Below are 20198 nucleotides of genomic sequence, written 5' to 3' on the forward strand. Positions count from 1 at the left end.
TTGTGCCAAGCTAATTTTTGCACAGGTGATCATCGTCGAGCAGCCATTCATGGACATCACCATGCCATACTTTTCGGATGGTTCCAAATGGCCGCCATACCGCCGCAAAGGAGTTAATTTGTTTTTTATTGCTAAACGATTTGTACCATCTTGTAATTTTTTTTCGAGACTTTCTGTGTGATCATAAATGGAAATCTCATAATGCCATACCTGTAGGAGGTGGCAAATGTGTACAATATATTTTTTTTATTTCAAGTATGGTGCCCCTTTTTCCCCCTATTAGAAGTATGGCAAATATAATAATATTAATAATGGTCACATTGCATCATATAATTTCCAAAAATCCAAATGCCATACTGGTACAAATCGTCAAAAAATTGTTTTTTGTTTTAAGTCTTGGCTTAAGTCTCACAGTCGTCCGCCCCGTAGTTATAATGACTTGGTGTCAAGACTTGTAAGACTTTCGGTACCGTTCGTGCCTAAGAACCTGCTCAGGCCGCGGTGCCCTAGCCTTTTAGCTGTTCCTCTTACGCGTACAGTTTCCTGCAGAAACTCTCCAATAATCCGAGCACTTAGGACGATTAACACGTTCTTGTCATCAGCTCCTGACTGCGATGTGTTTACCAGCAGATGGGTGAATGTGTGTCGTGAATGTCTGAAATACTGTGAGAGGATGGATGAATGATACTTTTTGATTTGATTTATTTTCTTTTCTATTGTTTAATATTGTATTGTTGTTTGACATGAAATTGTATATTACCTAGTAGCACATTTTAAATCACTTGACATATTTTTAATTTTTATTATTATTTGCATGACTAAATTATAATTCAATAATTATTATGTACTATTTTTGCTACTTGCATGTATAATTTTCCAGCGCTTTGGTGCGAACTGTAATGCTGTGTAAATATATTGTAATAAATAAATAAAAATAAAATAATCTGAAATATTTTTTTTTAGGTATAATTGTATCCAAACAAACAGAATATGATGATGCCATGCTGTAAAAAATTATTTTACGTATACATAGTCGTATTTTTGAAACGTGTCGATTAAATAAGTTTTTCAAGTATGGCAGCACTTTTTCCCCCTACTATAAGTATGGCAATTATAATAACGGTCACATTTTATCAAATACTTTCCAAAAATTTAAATGCAATGCTGGTACAAATCGTTTAGCAAAAAAAAAAATAATTAACTCCCTTGCGGCGGTATGGCGGCCATTTGGAACCGTCCGAAGAGTATGGCATGGTGATGTCCATGAATGGCTGTTCGACGATGATCACCTGTGCAAAAATTAGCTTGGCACAAATGGTTGAATTGTTTTTTTTTAAATTAATGTGTTCGCCTCAGTATGGCGGGCTGTAAGTCACACCGGAGAAGTATGGCATTACGCTACCGCCTACTTCTTTTTTATGGACTATCGGAAAATACGAGGATTTTTGTGGAACAAATCGTTCGACACTCGTATTTTATCCGACACGTTCGACTAACGCCCACGCGATTGGGCCGCCGGTACCAGCGCTATGACCATCATTTTTCTTTCCTTCATTACATGCTTAGACCCCTGACGAACCGCCATACTGGTACAAATGATCCAGTAAAATGTGTCACTATCTCCCGGTCTAATAAGATAATTCATGTATTTTCTATGAATAAGTAGGATAAGTAGGTAGAATACGTTACTATAGAAATCTCAGTCAAATACTTCTTGTATTTTTTAACTCGAATATTAATTTACTCAAACACGCATTTAGCTGTGTGCATGTTTGTATTAATTCACCACACACTTCGCACAGAGTTTACAAGCTGAACTAGATGGCGCTATAAGACGCCATGTTTTGTAGTAGCCGAAATGTATATAAAATGTCAACAATTGACAACCCAAGGTACCATCGCCCACACTGTTAACTCTACATCGGTGGACCTTATGCCTTTTGTAATAAGGTCGACCATATAGAATGATTGACAGTTAGGAGTGATGCTGTTTGTACCACGTAACCATCACTAGCTCAGAAATTCGAAAAACCAATATTTTGAAGACTACACCTCTTACTATTAATTAGTTTAATTATTCGTTGATTTTAACTTTATCTATACAAATAGATGTCTAATGTCACTAGGTCGGGCTACTCGATCTGATCGAGTTGGCTCGTGAGCCAACCCGGTATCCATTGCGCGCGGCTGCCTCGCGAGCCAATGTTCGATAGTTTGCCGCGCAATATGGAGACAGGCCTTCATATTAATAATTTCATAATATTGTATATCGCCTGAACAACCTTCTAAATACCAAAAGGTACATTCTTGCTATGTACAAAGTAAGCTTTACCACGCGATCCAAGGGGGTTGGTTCATTTTGCTAATAGGTACGTGCGTCATATTGACGGGCAGGTTGATGACCGCGTGGTTCCTCTTGAGCCGGCGCAGCGTTCGCAGGATGGTGGCGCCACTGCGGCCGAGCAGGAAACCTGCAGGGATGTTTACTTCTGTATCCATCCTGAAAATTAAAACATTATATTTAAGTAATTGTACTTGTGACATAATCATGTGACTGACACCGATGGCCAACTTGAAGCGCGAGCAGTAAGTAATCACTTTGTTAAACACAAAATAGGTTTTATTATTCTTTAAACATATTTAATTATGTACAATACAGTACATAGTACATATAATATTAGTATGGGCAGAGATTCATCGATTGTGTAAAATGTGTTAAATCTAAGACAATTTCATGCTTTGAATTGCTAAACGGCACACGGCACTGTGCAATATGCGGTAACTCTGGTTATCAGAATTAACCTATCCAGTTACCACAAAACATGGTGCAGTATATACTGCCAACTTTATCCCAGATTACATCCCTTCTACGATCAATAAGTAACTCTTTCAACACTCTTGTATGGGTGTCCCACCCACCTGTCATCCACCATTTCAATGAGATGGTCCATTGAGTCCTCCCACTTGTCCACAGACTCCGTGATGATCATCGCTCTGGCACCAGCCTGCTGGGCCTTCACAGTCTTGAATACGAATGAACATTCACTGTAAGTAATAACAAAACTTGTGAAAAAACAAAAAAATGTATATTTATAAAAAAAATAATGTAAATTTTGGTAATTCTCCGATAATTTTTGGCATATTCATTTTTACCGCATTGTTTTATTTGGTTGTAATCAACAAACAGACCAATTTTCAGTACCTACCCTCTCTCAGACAACGCAATATGGCCGGTAAGCTCATCAGTATTCAAAATATCTGAGCAACTATGGATGGGGACAGTTGGCACTAAACGGGCTTTTTCGAAGTGAAAGCTCTGGTTCTGAAATCAAAAGATGTCACATGTCAACAAATAAGAATATAAGAGTTAATTTAAAAAGTAAAATTTATATTTAACATACAAAGAAGGAAGTCAAGGAATGAGAGGTGACTTGTTGTGACAAGGGGGAGGGGGAACTTGTGATGTCACTGTAACTTTGTATGTAATCCAACATTGTTTTGTTTTATTTCATTCTCTGTACTGTTAAATTACTCGTTTTTACAATGATACCCAATCGTTTTTATTCATGTAATTTTATTCATAATTGGTTTTGTTCCTTTATATCATGTTATATTCTCTTTATTTATTTTTCTTCTTAAGTTAGGTTAATTATAATATGAATATAAAAGTAAAATATAAAAACACTTACAAAACAATAAAAAAAATTATAAACACATTATAAAAAACCTAACCTAGGGTGCCGCCGGCAGCGGGGCAGGGCCCAAGCTGCCGGTGGTCAGGGCCGCAGAGTGAGGAATCGACGTACTATACGCGCCATGTCCAAAATTACCGCCTTCTGCATCTGACCCTTGATCCAACCACCTAGCGAGAGTCTCTCTAGGTGTTGGTCGAGACTCTTCGCTATGAGACCGTTCACTGACACAACTATAGGAACAATGATCGTCGAGTCAACATCCCACAAGGCGGTTATCTCGTGAGCTAAGTCTAGGTACTTGCTGGACTTGTCCTTCTCGGCCTTCACGAGATTCTCATCATGGGGGATGGTGACGTCGACGAGCACGGCCCGGCGCTGCGATCGATCTATCAGCACGATGTCAGGCTTATTGGCTACAATAGTCCTGGCAGTGATGATAGATCGATCCCAATAGAGCGTGGCACGACCATTTTCGAGAACTGGCGCAGGTGAGTACTTGTAGTAGGCACTTCACGGTCCACAAGGCCGTATAGGAGGGCAAGTTGCTACTGAATAATTCTGGCTACGAGATTATGTCTGTGCAAGTACTCGCCGTTAGCAAGATGAGAACAACCGGAGATAATATGCCTGAGTGACTCTCCGGGACAGCGGCATGCCCGACAAATGTCGACCGTACCGTCCTTCAGGATATATCTCCGGTAGTTATTTGTCATGATAACTTCGTCCGCAATTGCACAGGCAAAACCCTCGGTTTCTCTGAAGAGGTCCCCGTCATGTTATATTATTATTATGTTATTACACTTATTACTTTAATTGCTTTTATCATAAATATTTTTTATGAAATTAATAATACCTTATATTTGAATTGCAGATTTTGTTGATTTGTGCTGATATAACATCCATGATCCTTCCTAGAGGCCGTGGCACCAGTCACAAATGCTAAAGATGCTGGTCCAAATAATTTATTTCACTTTCTAATTTATATAGCAAAACACTCAAGTTTTTCTACATTCAAAATCACAATTCAAAAAATTTACTAACTCGTAAAACCTGTCTCAATAAATACTTTTTACTTCGTGAAACAGTTCTAAGCATATGAATAGCAAAACTTACAAAAGGAGCACCAAAATCTTTAGCTGGCCGAATCCGAAAGGAGTAGCTCAACTCAGGGGGGTCCACAATCTCGAAGAAAACATCTCCAGCAATGATGTCAGCCGTTGAAGAGCCGTCATAGAAATGGAGATCATTTGCTTAAATATAAAAATAGCAGTTATGTGGTTTTTTTTTCATTCTTTAACCCATCAACTCCCACCGTCGTTACGCGATTTCACAGAAAATGTATAGAAAATTAAACCTCAGTGGATTGGAGGTTTTTCAAAGTGTGAAATAAGACAGTTGATAAGATAAAATCCTTCTTAATTAAAACAACTGCAACGAAATAAGAATATCTTACCACCAGGTGAAACATATGAAGTACACATCAGCAATAACAATAAATGTAACATGGTGAAGGACTTAAATAAAGTCAACATATTAAGAAACAGCATTGCCGATTGTTCTTTGAAACATAATTATGATTTATGATATTCCAAGAATCATTCGCAATTGAGAAAAATAGACTGGTTAAATTCTTCGCCTACTTAGCCAAATTGCCACTTATACGGACTGACATGACATAAGCAAGCTGTATTTTTCTATATTTTTGCGTGGCCACCGTAGAGTCCAAACAATGGTAGCGGATTTCAAATTATAAATGACTCTTTTCATTATATTTTTAACTACGTTGACGTTATATTTATTGTTGATTTTTGACATAAACATGTTGAAGCAATTAAAATATTGTTCATTATCAAGTAAATATTTTAATGACAAATTAAATCTAGCGCAGCGGATCAGCATTGCTATACAACGTGGGCACGGCGATTTGGGGCAAATTTTCTATTCATAGTTTATTTTTAAGCTTAGTTTTTAATTTTAGTTTATATTTTCAATCAAATCTATTATAGGTAATACGGACCGTTATTTTGCACTCAGTGATTGGACTGCCAAGTGCCAAGTGTCAACGTCATACAAGTGTCAAAAAAGGTAAGAAACAAAAACAAAACAAAACCTCAAAACTGCGTGGTATTTAGTTTGATTCCTTGTTTCACAAGTTTATAAAGCAAAGGATTTACCATGGATATTCCTAGCGCAAGTATTTTTTGTAACTATATTGTTGTCAGATAAAAAAATATTTGCATTTAATTTAATGTACACAAATTCAACATTCCAACACATTTGTCAATAAAAAGTTTTTCCACTATGAAAATCTATACCTATTGTTAAAACTGGCCATCAGGTAACATATAATTTTCCAATGTTATTTTGACCGACGTCATTAAAATAGTTCTGTAGGAATATTTGGTTTATCAGGTTATTGTCTTGTGGTTAAATATAGATGGTCAAGCAAATCTTGTCAATAGAAAAAGGCGAGAAATTCAAATTTTCTATGGGACGATATCCTTTCGCGCCTACATTTTTCAAATTTGCCGCCTTTTCTACAATCTGCTTGACCCAGTATATTTACAAAATTAAATATACCTTTTATAGTGAGTTTATAGACATAAGGACCACCTTGCATGGTACAGTAATTTTATTTCACAAATCAACAATTCATTTGATTATATCCTTCTTGTCCACTACTTACATAATTATTTGAAACAAAATCCCAGTAGCACCGACTGTGGTTATTTTTTATTAACTTGTATCTGATACACATACATTGTTTTTAATTTCAGGTACCTCTTGAAGGCCCCGCCGTAAAGTTCAGGCGCACCCAGGCTGCGCGCCTGCGGCAGCAGCATAAACTACTGTTACATACATACAAATGTCAGAAAGAAGAGACACGCGCGCAGGCCAAAGGCCAGAGCTGGCGGTGTCGAGTCATGGGCTGTCAGAAAATGAAGGGATTTCTTAACCATATGGTGTCTTGTCCAGTGGGTATATTGTCACTTTGGTTAGAGAGGTTATTATGTTGTATCCCTTCATTTATTAAAAATGTATTGTATTTATTTATTTATTTATTTTAAACTTTATTGCACATACAAAAAGTACAACAGGCGGACTTAATGCCGGTATAGGCATTCTCTACCCGTCAACCATAGGGCGAAACAGAAAAGCGTCCATGTGGGTGCAGTGAGAAATAAACAGAAAAAAAAACGTAACTTTTGAGCGAATAATTTTGTATCCAATTTGGATACATTTAAACATCCGAGTTAACAATATAAAATTCTCTACTCTACAATGACTTTTTGTTTGCATGAACAGTTCTCTGTTTCTGGTTCTGTTCTCAAAATTTATCTATTATCTCTGCAGGCTGACAAGAAATGTTCTTGGCCATCTGGGTGTTCGTCTTTAAGAAAACTAATGCAGCATTATTCAAAGTGCACAAAAGAATACTGCCCAGCTTGTACACAGAAGACAGAGTGGCAAATGACTGTAACAGAAGAAGAAAGAAGTGAAATTGTTGACCTACTGTAAGTTCTTTATCTTCTCATTCTCAAATGACATCAACTTATCTCATGTGGTTGTAACCAGAGACATATTATAGTAAACCATAGTTTAGACTTACCCTTGGTGCCTAGAATTTTACACACTATAGGAAAGATTACGATTTTATATATAAGTACATATTTACAGTGAGCAAAACTATTAACTTAGCAACCCTTCATACAGATATGTATACTTTGCTGAGTGTGCAGAGTTATGTATACTTGGGTAATAATTATATTTGGGTTGTGTGTTCCACAGTACTGCCTTCATAACTTTAATATCAGAAGAGTGGTATCTCAAAAGAAACAGTTTTGAAAATGGAATTTTAAGATATTACTTATAGTATAAATTGAGGGTAGAAGTTATGGCTATGGAGGGCTGTATATGAAAAAGTTGCCATCAAAAAAAACATTAATATGTGGTGCCACAATACCTAGATTCTTCTTCCTGGCGTTATCCCGGCATTTTGCCACGGCTCATGGGAGCCTGGGTTCCGCTTGACAACTAATCCCATGATTTGACGTAGGCACTAGTTTTTACGAAAGCGTCTACCATCTGACCTTCCAACCCAGAGGGGAAACTAGGCTTTATTGGGATTAGTCCGGTTTCCTCACGATGTTTTCCTTCACCGAAAAGCGACTGGCAAATATCAAATGATATTTCGTACATAAGTTCCGAAAAACTCATTGGTACGAGCCGGGGTTTGAACCCGCGACCTCCGGATTGAAAGTCGCACGCTCTTACCGCTAGGCCACCAGCGCCCACAATACGAGTAGGTACCTAGATTATTTGATAATTTCGAATCATTGACAGCACAGTTCACTCCATAAGCCAAGTTCATAGCTACTCCAGCGCCACTCAGGAGAGATTTGGAACTGTTATTTATAGCTGACATCTGGACACTTTTTGCAACTGTTCTCCCATAAGAGACTTTTCTTTTTACCTCTCCCTGCATAATATAATTAATATAGAATTTATGGTAATGTAATTTACATTGAATTTTGATTTGAGATACCACTTATTGACTTAACAGGGTAGAGTAACGCCATAAATACTGGGGTGAATTCGACTGATGATGTGTCAATTGATTTGTTTATATGTCGCGGATGATATAGGCTTGGCCACGTTTTTTACCATCTTTGGAAGTATTTTTTTTTAGCAAAAAGACCATAGTGGAGTGAAAATCTCTCAAACATTTTGTTTAATGTTGATACTAGTGCAATATGTGCAAATGTCAAATATTGGTGTCACAAGACAAACTAGTGCGATACATACAGATGTCAAATATTGGTGTCACAAGCCATACAAGTGCGACAGACGCAAATCTCAAATATTGGCGTCACAAGCCATACTACAGCGAAATATGTAATGAAAACAGACACAATACAAGACATGAGCATGAGCACGTCACCAGCCTTTCTTAACTTCGTTCCAACCGAGTGTTACACTCACCACTTTTTTAACATTTTTTTTCTTTTTTTTTACAGTGTGAATATGGTTCCAAGTTCAGCTACGTTCTTTACGATGTGGTTTTTGAAGAGTCGCTCCAGCTTTCCTAATGAATCATACATGAAGGTAACGGAACGCTTCGCCTACATCACTGCCAAAAACAGGGACGAGTACTTCCGCTTGCTGGCTACGCACAAATTGGACATAGAAATGGAGATAATGGAAATAGAGAAGGAACTAAAAAAGAGACAAAATGTACAAGATGTACATAGTGCGTCAGAAGAGCCCGACATTCTTGAGCCATTATGAAACATATGTTAGAAGACGCTCATTTTGGTGTTATATTTTTTGTTAGTACTCAGTAAGAATTTGTAAATAAATCATTAAGAATCCACTGTTTTGGTTTTGTGGTTATTTATTTCATTCAGTGAAACGATCGTCACATTATTGGAGCTTTAATATAAACCTTTATAATAGCGAATAACCGATTTTTGCAACCTTTGACGTTGAGTATATAGGTATAGTTCGTTTTGTAGCATTAGAAAGAACTTGCAAGAAGGTAAGCGATCTTGACATGTCTTTTAATTGAAAAACGCTTTTTAAAATTCAAAAACTATTACTTATGAAAGCAGAAGAATATAAATGATCGTATTAGATTCATAATTATTGTTACATATTTGCCGTAACTTATTTTTAAAATGTGGTTTTCAATTAAAAGACACATCAAGATTGTTTACCTAATTTCTAATGCTAAAAAAAACGAACTATAAGTACAAGAATCCTGAAATAACCTGTTGTTGTGTATTCTATTCTGGCCATCATAATTATGTGTAGAAGGTATGACAGTATTCGTTTTTTGAGTATCGATGCATACATAAATATAGAACACTATAGATGGTTAAGCAAACCTTGTCAGTAGAAAAAGGCGCGAAATTCAAATTTTCTATGAGACGCTATCCTCTCGCGCCTACATTTTTCAAATTTGCCGCCTTTTTCTACTGACAAGGTCTGCTTGACCAAGTATATTTAAAAAAATTAAGCAAATCGCTTGAATACATCCCGAAAAACAATACATTAAAGAAAATAAAATAAAAAATCATAAGTCAAAAACTGTTACTAGTAGGATGTTGATACTCAGCAAAAATATCCTTTATCATAAGAGGTACTCACAAAAAAAAACCCGAGTCAAATTGATTTAAGGGCCAACTTACTATAGAAACCCGACTATGGCCTTTACGGGGGGAACAAAAAATATGAGAGACTGTGACAAGGACAAACAATAATAGCGCTTTCGCTGCTACTCCTACTGAAAGATACATAAGACTATCCCGTTCTGTCAGTGATCCCCAGGATCCCCACCATTCATGCCCATCCAGTTTTATACTAGATTCATGATTCTGGCGGTTTTCACATTTCGGTGCTCCGGTGTTCAAGCCGGACATCACTACATAGCGGTACGCAACAAACAATAGCGCTGTCTCGCTCATCTACCGGAATGCGTGTGGATCTGCATCAGTCAGTGGGATAACCACTAACTACGTGAATGACTTGGGCGATCCAGAGGTGCTACCGCGAAAACCGAAATTTGCAAATTGCGGGGATCTTTCTCTTTTACTCCAATGAAGGCGTAATTAGAGTGACAGAGAAAAATGCCCGCGATTTGCGAACTTCGATTTTCGCGGTTATAGCCCAGGAGGCTAATCTAATAGTTTTAATACACCTACCACCGAACCAAAGCAAGATTAGACAACTACAGTTAAATATTGGTTGCGTACTTAGGCATAACATCATGTTTCCTTGAAATAATAGGAAACTAACCGAGGAAACTAACATCAAAAAATCAGCCGTGGATTTTTTTCACAATATTTAGTAGTTCCTAGGTACTACAAATTTGAGCAGCAAGCTCTAGCTATATTGAAATTGCATCCATATTGCATCATTCAATATGGCTATTTCTGTATACTTGGCTTTTGTCCGGGATACAGGGGAGTGTAGGATGTTCTAGAAAAAAGGTATATAAGTTATGGTATATCAACTCGACGTGGCACCCAAACGTAGTGATTATATGCTCAGTGGTGGCACCGATAGAATATGGCCACGTGTAGTGTTGTCTTTGGTAACGGGAATAACCGTGAAATAAAAAACCTTATGTAGCTTTCAAACGCCTAGTTTTACGTATTGTTATTACAAATTACAAATAATTTCAAGCCACTTCAGTTTATTTTAATAATGGTAGTAGATACGCCAGTAAACAATATATTTTGTATTATTAAACTTCGATAAGTATCTAAATATAACCGAAAATACAGGTTGAAACCGGTTTAGTTCAAAATTACATCTGTACGTAGAACGGAATGGCAAGACATTTTTTTACTACAGTGATACCCGCCTTTTATGGATACTCGTTTTTCGGAGTATTTTAAGTAATTTCGTTCGAACATTTGCAAAAACAGTGGTATACCGTAAAACGGGGTGAGTAGGTTTCGCGGGGGAGTTGGATTGCGAATCCAGAATTTCATTTTTGAGTAGCTACTTTAATTTTTGGGCTTAGGTTGCTCTCAAAGTAATTTGATTATATTTTTAGAAATATTTTTTCTTCTTTTTGCAACACTAAGCAGCCAAATCATACAATTTTGAAACACAAATTCACTGTCAAAGTTGATGCTCGAAATCGGCGGATTTTTAGTTGAATTTAACTTTGTTTTTAAGTGATGTTTACCAAAGTAAGTGTTCATCCACCTTTCAGATATCGTTTATATACTAACATGGCTTGTTGGAAACAGAAAAACTTAAGTTATATTTTCTTTATTTATAATGGTTTTAACATAGAAAACGATCCAACCGCATTTGAGGATTTTTATGGGGAGAGTAGGGTTGTACTGAGGGGTGCGTTGGCTCGACAACGGGGACAGTTGGGTCATGAATGGGGAGTGTTGGTGTTACGAACGGGGTGTACCGATTTGATAGAGGGGGGAGTTGGTGTTCGTAGTTCAGGGTTGTCGATTTACATAAGTCGTCAAAAAGTGTCTTACATTATGATAAAATGGTAAATATTATTAAAAAAAAGATTGAAGTAGCGAAGGAATTAAATAAATTGCAAATTAAATAAATATGTTATATTAAAATTTGCATTTTATTTATTTCATACAGTAATTATGGAAGTCGGTAGTCGATATTTAACCATGATTAAATGTCAATGTGCAATGTGCTGTGCTGATCATGCATTTGCATACCTAATTACGACACTACGTCGAAAGACGTCCCTTCTGACAACGCAGTGTTATGCTAGTCATGTGTTTGCACACAAAATTGTGACACTACGGCGATAGACGTTTCTGTCTGTTGACGTGTCAAAGTGTGTCATGCAGGTCATTAATTTCATATTAATGTTTTTGATGGGATTCACCTTACTAATTCCATATAAATTAAAATATATTTTTATAAATTGACCTAAAAAACTATTTATACGTCATAAAAATAAGGGTCACTACTTACAGAAAACATTAAACCGGTTTAAGTAGGAGCATAAATAAAACATAATTTTGCTACATTAATAAAATATTCTCTTGACAAGTCGAGCTATTGTCTTGATCCGAAAGTGTCAACCCTAACAATTTTTCCATCTCACCCCATTGCTAGGCCTTACAACCCCAACTACGGGGTGAGCTGGCTTTACCTACTATTATGAATTTTTCATTGAAACTATGCAATGAAGCAACAAACTATCATTGACAAACTAAAATTCATACCTCCAGAACACTTTTTGTTGTATATAAATCAATGTGCCACATATAAAAATAAACTTTTATCCAGGTTTGAACTTCTATTTCGAGCCAACTCACCCCGTTTTACGGTACCTATCTTATCCAAGATTGATAAATACAAGTTATCAAGCTTATTATTTCCAAACACACATTTAAAACTTATGAATTTATCTAACTCTTCTGAAATACTACTGCTTATGTAATTGTAATAAGAGATTACGAACTGTTGCGGATAGGTCGTCTTCAATGCGATAAAATATTTATAGTCTAGCAAACCCAAATTGTCCATAAATAAGAAGAATATACTATACTTATTGCTTTTTAGCTGCTAGTACTATTAGTGTATGAGACAGTACCTATGATTCTTTCTTTCATCAATTGGTCAGTCCCTGACGTGAAATAATCCCTGGCTAAATCATAGATGGTAGGTATACTATGTTGAATGTTGAAAATAGTGTCCGGAGTTTTTGCTGAAACAGAAACCGAAGGGTAGGTTTTGTTCTTAGTAGTTTGACTAGTTTGTGGCTGAGCCGAACGGAGCCGAGAAAGCCTGAAAGGAAGAGTTTCGCACCCCTACCGAAACTTCGGTTGTGAATAAGCAAACTTTCAGGAGTCTGCACTAGTTAATCTGGTATCCCAAATGTTCAGCTGCTGTCAACTGTCAGACATTAGCAATCGTTTCATTTCATTCAATTTCATTTCATTTCATTGTGTGTACCTAATGTCATGTCCATCGCATATATTATAGTTTACCTTTGTGAAGTGAATAATAATTATATTATAAAGTAATAAATGCTTATTTTTATGCCGGTGTTCACGTTTTTGTGATTTTTTTGAATGAGACATTAGAAAATTTTAAAAATGGAAGAAGAACATTTGATATCTAGGCCCTATCAAGCGCAGCTCGAAGAAGTGGCTATCAACAAGAACACAATTATTCATTTGCCGACAGGTTTGTTTTGAGAAAGATACATATAAATAGCTTTTGTTCTTTAATTATATATCCTTAAATATTTTAATCAGTTTGACTTTGTGTTTGTCTTTCATGATATGAAATGTCATCATAAAGTTCATAAACTTTGGTTTTACACTATTCTTTAACTGATTTTAGTTTAATGCTCCATTCTTCCTTACTGTTGTTACTGTTTAAATTTCCTGCATAATTTTTCTAACTGGATTTAAAATCTATAATTTATACCATAGTTTCTAATGGTCTTTTAAATAATGTTGTAATGCACTATTTTTTGTAGCTCTCTTGCTACATTACCAAGTATGTCACTATAATGTTAGTCATAAAGAATATGTCTAATAGATGTTACAACCAATTAAAATACCATAGGTTCTGGCAAGACTTTTATTGCCATCCGCCTGATCACCCGGTTTCGAGAAGCCCTTCAGAAGCCTTGGGGTGCAGGGGGCAAGCGCACCTTTTTTCTAGTCAACACCATACCTCTGGTGAACCAGCAGGTAAGATAATCTTGAAAACTTTTCCGTTTAACACATTCACTGCCATGAACATGCCAGGTGTGTTTATTTTGTATTAAAAGTGGGGAACTGAAAGTGTTAATATTTATAGGTCCAAAAATATCTCCTATAGTTGGCATACAACTTTAATTTTTTATAACACTTCTTTTGGACTTGGAGTTATACAGCCTATGTATTATAACTAGTACTTACTAAGTACTTGTTTAAACAAGATTAAACATGTTGGAAAACAAAAGTCTGAGTCATAAAAGCATTATTACATAACTCAAAACATGGTGCAATATTTTGTCTGATGCAACACTAATGTGTTATGTAACAGGTTTAGAATACAATTTTAGCCTAATACTCTGCAAAGGGGGGGGGGGGGGTAATAGTTTTAAACATTATGAATAAGTACATTCACTTTGGAACTATCATTACACTCCTAGATCTTCTTCTTCCTCGCGTTATCCCGGCATTTCGCCACGGCTCATGAGAGCCTGGGGTCCGCTTGACAACTAATCCCATGACTTGACGTAGGCACTAGTTTTTACGAAAGCGACTACCATCTGACCTTCCAACCCAGAGGGTAAACTAGGCCTTATTGGGATTAGTCCGGTTTACACTCCTAGATACAATGATATAAAAAGAGAATGGAAAAACCAATTGATTAAAAGATTGTTGCACTGTGATCTATACCAAACAACATTTGGGTAACAGAATCAATGGACGTTAATTTGTGTAAATACATATTGTGACAAATGTTAATTCCTAACATATAATAAATAGTTTGAAGAATACCTATGCCTACCTAATGAAAAAATTGACTTAGGTACAAAGTTAACAGGTTAAATATGCAATCTAAATGGGTCAGGCCTAAAGTTGGGTAGTAGAAAAGAAACATAAATGGGATATTCAAGGCAGATTATAGAAAATATAAAAATGGCATGGGAAGATTTTCAGAAATAGCTAATAGCTAAAGTCTTTTTAGTGGCATCAACGATGTGACTCAGCGTCTGGCCAGCCAGACACAACACCCAATCTTAAGCAATCTTAAGCGACCACTAATATCGCATCGTTCTGTACAAACTGCGTTATGCTAAGCCTGAATTCTTACTTACATGTATGTTTTAACTGTCATAATCCTAAGTTATTATTTCTGTATGCCCTACGTCAGCGGTCGGCAACCTTTTAGCAGCCAAGGGCCAAATAGTAGTTACCGAAGTAGATGCGGGCCGCACTTTGTTAATATTTATGACTTTATCAGACATTGTCGTTTGTCAATATTACATACAAAATAGCCAGGTAGGCTCGCGGGCTGCTTGTTGCCGACCGCTGCCCTACGTGATGACTGACAGAAATTAGTTTCCTTCAGGTATAATGCAAAAAAAAAAATTGTTTTCAGAAAAAAGTAATACAAAAGCTCTGCCCTGTCAATGGAGTCGGAGGATATAGTGGAGAAGACAGGGTGGATTACTGGAAAAAAGAAAAATGGGATGAAGAGCTCGCTAAGAACCAGGTTAGAATTAAAGATATTATGTTTCCACACTGTTCATGTAGCAAAATTTGCTCAAGCTGTTGCTGTAAAATAGTTATTTACGATACAAGTGCGAAAAAGAGGAAATTCGAAACGAGTGGCGATAAATTAAAACACGACCGAAGGTAGTGTTTTAAATCGACACGAGCTGCGAATTACCTATTCGCACGTGTATCGTAAAACGTTTTACAGTACATATGGCCCTTTAAACTTGACATACGCACGAAAATTTCTATTTCACACACTAGTGCGGAAAAGTAGGGCCATATGTACTGTAATAGTTATTTACGATACAAGTGCGTAAAAGAGAAAATTCGAAACGAGTGGCGATAAATTAAAACACGACCGAAGGGAGTGTTTTAAATCGACACGAGTTGCGAATTATCTATTCGCACGTGTATCGTACAACGTTTTACAGTACATATGGCCCTTTAAACTTTTGACATCGCACGAAAAGTGCTATTTTACGCACTAGTACTGCACTATGTACTCTAAAATATTTTTAGGCAAATTATTTTATGAAATGCCCCTAGTTTTAAAGATCCATTGGCTATGGTACGAGTAACCTTAGACCTTTCAATTAACATGATATCATTATATAAATCAATATACTACATATAACAATGAAACCTACCGTTTATAAGCAACTGTTTCTGAAACATAAACATTGGCAGTCATTCATACATTGTCAGAGGAATTCTGCTTATAAACTTTAACACTTCCTGGTACCATTATTTCAGTGAGACGGAGTAATCATCATCATCTTCCTCACGTTGACCCAGCTTTTTACATACATGGACCGAGTTTCAAATTCAAATTCAAAACATATTTTCTCAAAAATGCAATGAAATATTGATGTTATGTTCCCTATAATAGGCTGCGAAGTATGACGTTTCAGGTGCGGCTAGGACAAGAGGTCGTTAATGGAATTTCATACAAATCTTGCAGGCCTAGGCCGGCAAAGTCCTCTTTTTTACTTTCCATTTCACAGATATTTGTGACACAGCATCGTGGCATTCAGCCATAAAAAAAAACTAGAGGCAGTATTTGCTTTATGGTTCGTAATGAGGTAATGACACTCTTGAAAAAATTTCATTCTGTATTTCTGTTTTATTGGATTTATGGTTGTTGATTTTTTTACTTTAATATTAGTTCCGACTAGGTAAATAATGAAATTAATATTAATTGTAATCGTAGGAGTTGGAATTGGCAGCGTAAGCTGAATTGATTTTTATTAACTTGCTGCCTCTGCCGCCAAGTCAAAGACGAAGTACGAGTATGTATATGGTTGCTTATGGCGATTTTATTATTTGAGAAACTAAGAAAAATGGCTTACAGTTTATTAAAAACAGTTTTGTGGCATATTTTAAAGAAATGAAAGTAACTACAAAATGGTCAATGTGGAAATTATACTTATTTTCTCCATGCATAAAGCAACGACGTAAATATGTGAAACATGATATCAACATGAAAGACTATGTAAACTTATGTGACGAAAACGATAGTCAGACGGATACAAGGCGAAAAAATCAAAGATACATGAAAATATACGGATAGTAAAGATACACGACTCGTGTAAAACATACGCGTGATAAAGATACGTGTTAGTTATATTTTGGGTGTAGTTTACTTTTAGTTTTTTCTATAAATAAAACTTGGGTTTCGTGGATTTTTTATTTTATTTATTTCATTGCACGTTTGAGAAAAGCACTATACATGCCTCGGCGGGAAATGGGGTTGCCCGCGCTCAGACCTATCCGGCCTCGCTTCGCTCGGCCGTCTATATGTCTTTGGCCGGCAACCCCTTTCGTCCCGGCCTCTGTAGTAATGTACTATTATTTCATAGCTTGGATGATACATAGATGAAGTACAGTGATACAGTGAGTTATATTAATACATATGTATTTAGTTAAGTGCTCTTACTAACTATGCTAGTAGTAAATTCAAAAACTGTATTATTCTACTTAGCATTCATGATCCTACATGTTTAACCCTTTATAAGGCCCGTTGACAGGGACGTGCTATCGCAGAATTTGTTGCAGCTATCAGAAGCCTACATTTCAAAAATCTATTTTAAAAGCAAGTTGAATATTCAATTAATGCAAACGATTTTGAGCCCTATTATTAAAACAGTATGGTTGAATTTCTGATTGAGCGTATGTGGTCGATATATCGCCTCTGCCTTATAAAGGGTTAAAGCACATTTTTCACACAATTGTTAGTTCATATGATTATGTTCAGAATTTTTAGTTACCTATTACCAAGTAATCACATAACAAACCACTATTATTTATATATTATTATACTGGTACTTACCATTCCAACAATTTTATATTGATTCTTTAACAATTAAAACAAAACATGTTTATTTTCATATAAACAACAAATTAATTTCAGCTTTTAAAAAACGTACTTCACTCACGAGTTGATATAAAACAACTGCATCGTCATGACGTGTGGAAGCCAATATCCCTGGATACTAAAATGGTCATCCTTAGAGCATTAGAATAATGCATAATTAATTAACGTATTGTTCTTTCCCAATCGAGAAACATTTTTGGGTAGGTATTCTGTACTGACAGCAACACTCCTGTGCCATCGATGGACCTTATGCCTTTGTAGTAAGGTTCAGATTATAGTAACTCGCCATATAAGGATGATGTTTACAAATATGGCCTGGCCCTGGCCACAGACGTTCGAATTAAAATTAAAGCCGCAAAAAATACACAGGCTTTATTCCTTAAGACTTAAGGTCACGAAGATTGGTGTGCTTGTCCGTAATCCTAAGTTTATCGACATCGATAGTAATGCTCAGTCAACTTGCTTAAATATTGAAGACATCGCAGATGGACACATGAATTTCAAAGCTTTAAGATTAAGATTCTTTTTAATTCACATCACGTAACTACATCAGCATCACATCATAATGCTTGCTTTTTGGTAGGAACACGTACAATTTACATCCTGTTTATCATGTTATCTTAATTTTGTTAGTTTAGGACAGTGAATGGTTGTGTGGTTCGAAATTATCAATAGTAAAAATATTTCCTGTTAAGCCATTCCAATTTTAATTCTATTGTATGGGCAAGAAGCTTCAAAATTGAAGTGTCAGTTGTTTTAAACTACACTCATTTAAAGTGATCTCACTACACTACATTGTAAATATAATGCCGTTACAGATTACAACTTAGTATAAGTAATATCACTACAAGTATTCTATCAAGAACTACTTAAGTACTACGTATGGTTCCAATAATGTCTTTTTCTGTGTTTTTATGTATAGCTACCTATGCATATCATGTTAGACACCGAATTTAATTGCAATTACCTACATAAGGTTAGCATATCTAACACGTTGATTACTTCACTCAATTTCTGAAAGAAGTAACGGACAGTTTATAAGTAGCCTTTGTTTTATCTGGTATCCGTTTGTAGGACACGTACGATTTGATTATTGTTTACTCATATCAGTGCATGGAATATTGAACCGTACTAGCATAGTCGATAGTGTTGAAACTGGAATGGCTTATATCATTTAATGTTAGGCTTATATTACAAAGTCAATTTCATTTTTATTTCGACGCTTTATCGGATTTCTTGAGTTGATCACATACACTATCATAATACACAATACTTCTAATAAAATCACAGACACCAAGTATGAAGCGTTTACGAAGAGCGTGTGACAAATAAGTAGGTACGATGTATTTTGGTAAATTCTTGGTTGACTGGTAGACACTGCCTCCTGGCATTAAGTCCGCCATTTGTACTTTTTATGTATTGTGCTATTTGTGCTATTGCATACATAAATAAATGAATAAATATGTTAATGAAATTTCAGTCGGAATTTGGAATATTCAGAATTTATCAAAGTACATTTATCGGAAAAAAATTCTACGTGTTTTGATGGCTACCTTTCCTCACCCGACTTATGGATGACCAGGTGACGTTCACGAAACGTCATAACACTTCTTCCTTAAACACTAAACTTGACAAGTTATCGCCAGTGCTTGAAAAATGTCTAACTTTACTTGGTCCGGGGCCAATGATTAAATTTTGCACAGTCACCATTAGATATATTGGTGTAGCCAAGGTGCTAAAATATCGGAACACGCACTGTAGCGCCTTGACAATAGAGGCATGTACAGATATTTTTGAGCACCTTGGCTGCTTCGATATATCTGATGGCGACTGCACAAAAGCACAGAATAAGTAATAAGTAGTATTATCATACAGAACGGCCACGCACCGCCCCGCCCCGACTCGCATTACCTCGCCCTGCGACTGGCCGCGACATGAATCTGGCGGACTTCTGGCGTCCTCTCAGCAAAGCGACTTACCCACACATACCTACACAATGACGCGTGTACAGACACGTATACATATATGTATATATATGTATGGCGTGTCCGCCCTGTGACAAAGGCAGCAACTTGTTGAGATACCTACAATTTTATGGAGTAATGTGGTTCTGTTTCAGGTGATCGTAATGACCTGCCAGATATTGAGCGATATGCTGACGCACCAGTACATACAAATCGAGGATATAAACCTGCTCATTTTCGACGAGTGCCACCACGCGGTCGACGACCATCCCATGCGGCTGGTCATGAAGCATTTCGAACATTGTTCTCCGGACAAACACCCTAGAGTCCTAGGTAAGATATCTTGGCCGCCTCACTTAATTCAATTATAACTGTAAGTACACTTTTTTCCTTCGCCAACAATAGCGTCTATCTATCTCCACGACTCCATGTG

The 20198-nt window shown here is 36.4% G+C and overlaps 3 protein-coding genes across 3 annotated transcripts in view; 2 read left to right on the forward strand and 1 right to left on the reverse strand.

Moving 5' to 3' along the window:
- Positions 1–1589: 1589 nt before the first annotated feature.
- LOC134668220 (PRADC1-like protein) lies at positions 1590–5343 on the reverse strand. The gene is made up of 5 exons (XM_063525722.1): positions 5149–5343; positions 4809–4945; positions 3207–3322; positions 2920–3045; positions 1590–2500 (listed from the first exon to the last, which is right to left on the reverse strand). The coding sequence occupies exons 1-5, from the start codon at positions 5240–5242 to the stop codon at positions 2329–2331; spliced, it is 645 nt and encodes a 214-aa protein (XP_063381792.1). The 5' UTR covers positions 5243–5343; the 3' UTR covers positions 1590–2328.
- Positions 5344–6449: 1106 nt separating this feature from the next.
- On the forward strand, positions 6450–9070 carry LOC134668221 (uncharacterized). The gene is made up of 3 exons (XM_063525723.1): positions 6450–6670; positions 7050–7210; positions 8714–9070. The coding sequence occupies exons 1-3, from the start codon at positions 6620–6622 to the stop codon at positions 8982–8984; spliced, it is 483 nt and encodes a 160-aa protein (XP_063381793.1). The 5' UTR covers positions 6450–6619; the 3' UTR covers positions 8985–9070.
- Positions 9071–13254: 4184 nt separating this feature from the next.
- LOC134668151 (endoribonuclease Dicer) overlaps positions 13255–20198 on the forward strand; it is a 70593-nt gene continuing 63649 nt past the window's right edge. Inside the window, exons 1-4 of the mRNA XM_063525669.1 lie at positions 13255–13391; positions 13779–13906; positions 15309–15422; positions 19921–20098. Coding sequence (XP_063381739.1) covers positions 13301–13391; positions 13779–13906; positions 15309–15422; positions 19921–20098 — 511 coding nt within the window. The 5' untranslated portion in view covers positions 13255–13300. The remainder of the gene's footprint in view (positions 13392–13778; positions 13907–15308; positions 15423–19920; positions 20099–20198) is intronic.

Source organism: Cydia fagiglandana, chromosome 10 (genome assembly GCF_963556715.1).
Source record: "Cydia fagiglandana chromosome 10, ilCydFagi1.1, whole genome shotgun sequence".
In the NCBI taxonomy this organism is placed as follows: Eukaryota; Metazoa; Arthropoda; class Insecta; order Lepidoptera; family Tortricidae; genus Cydia; species Cydia fagiglandana.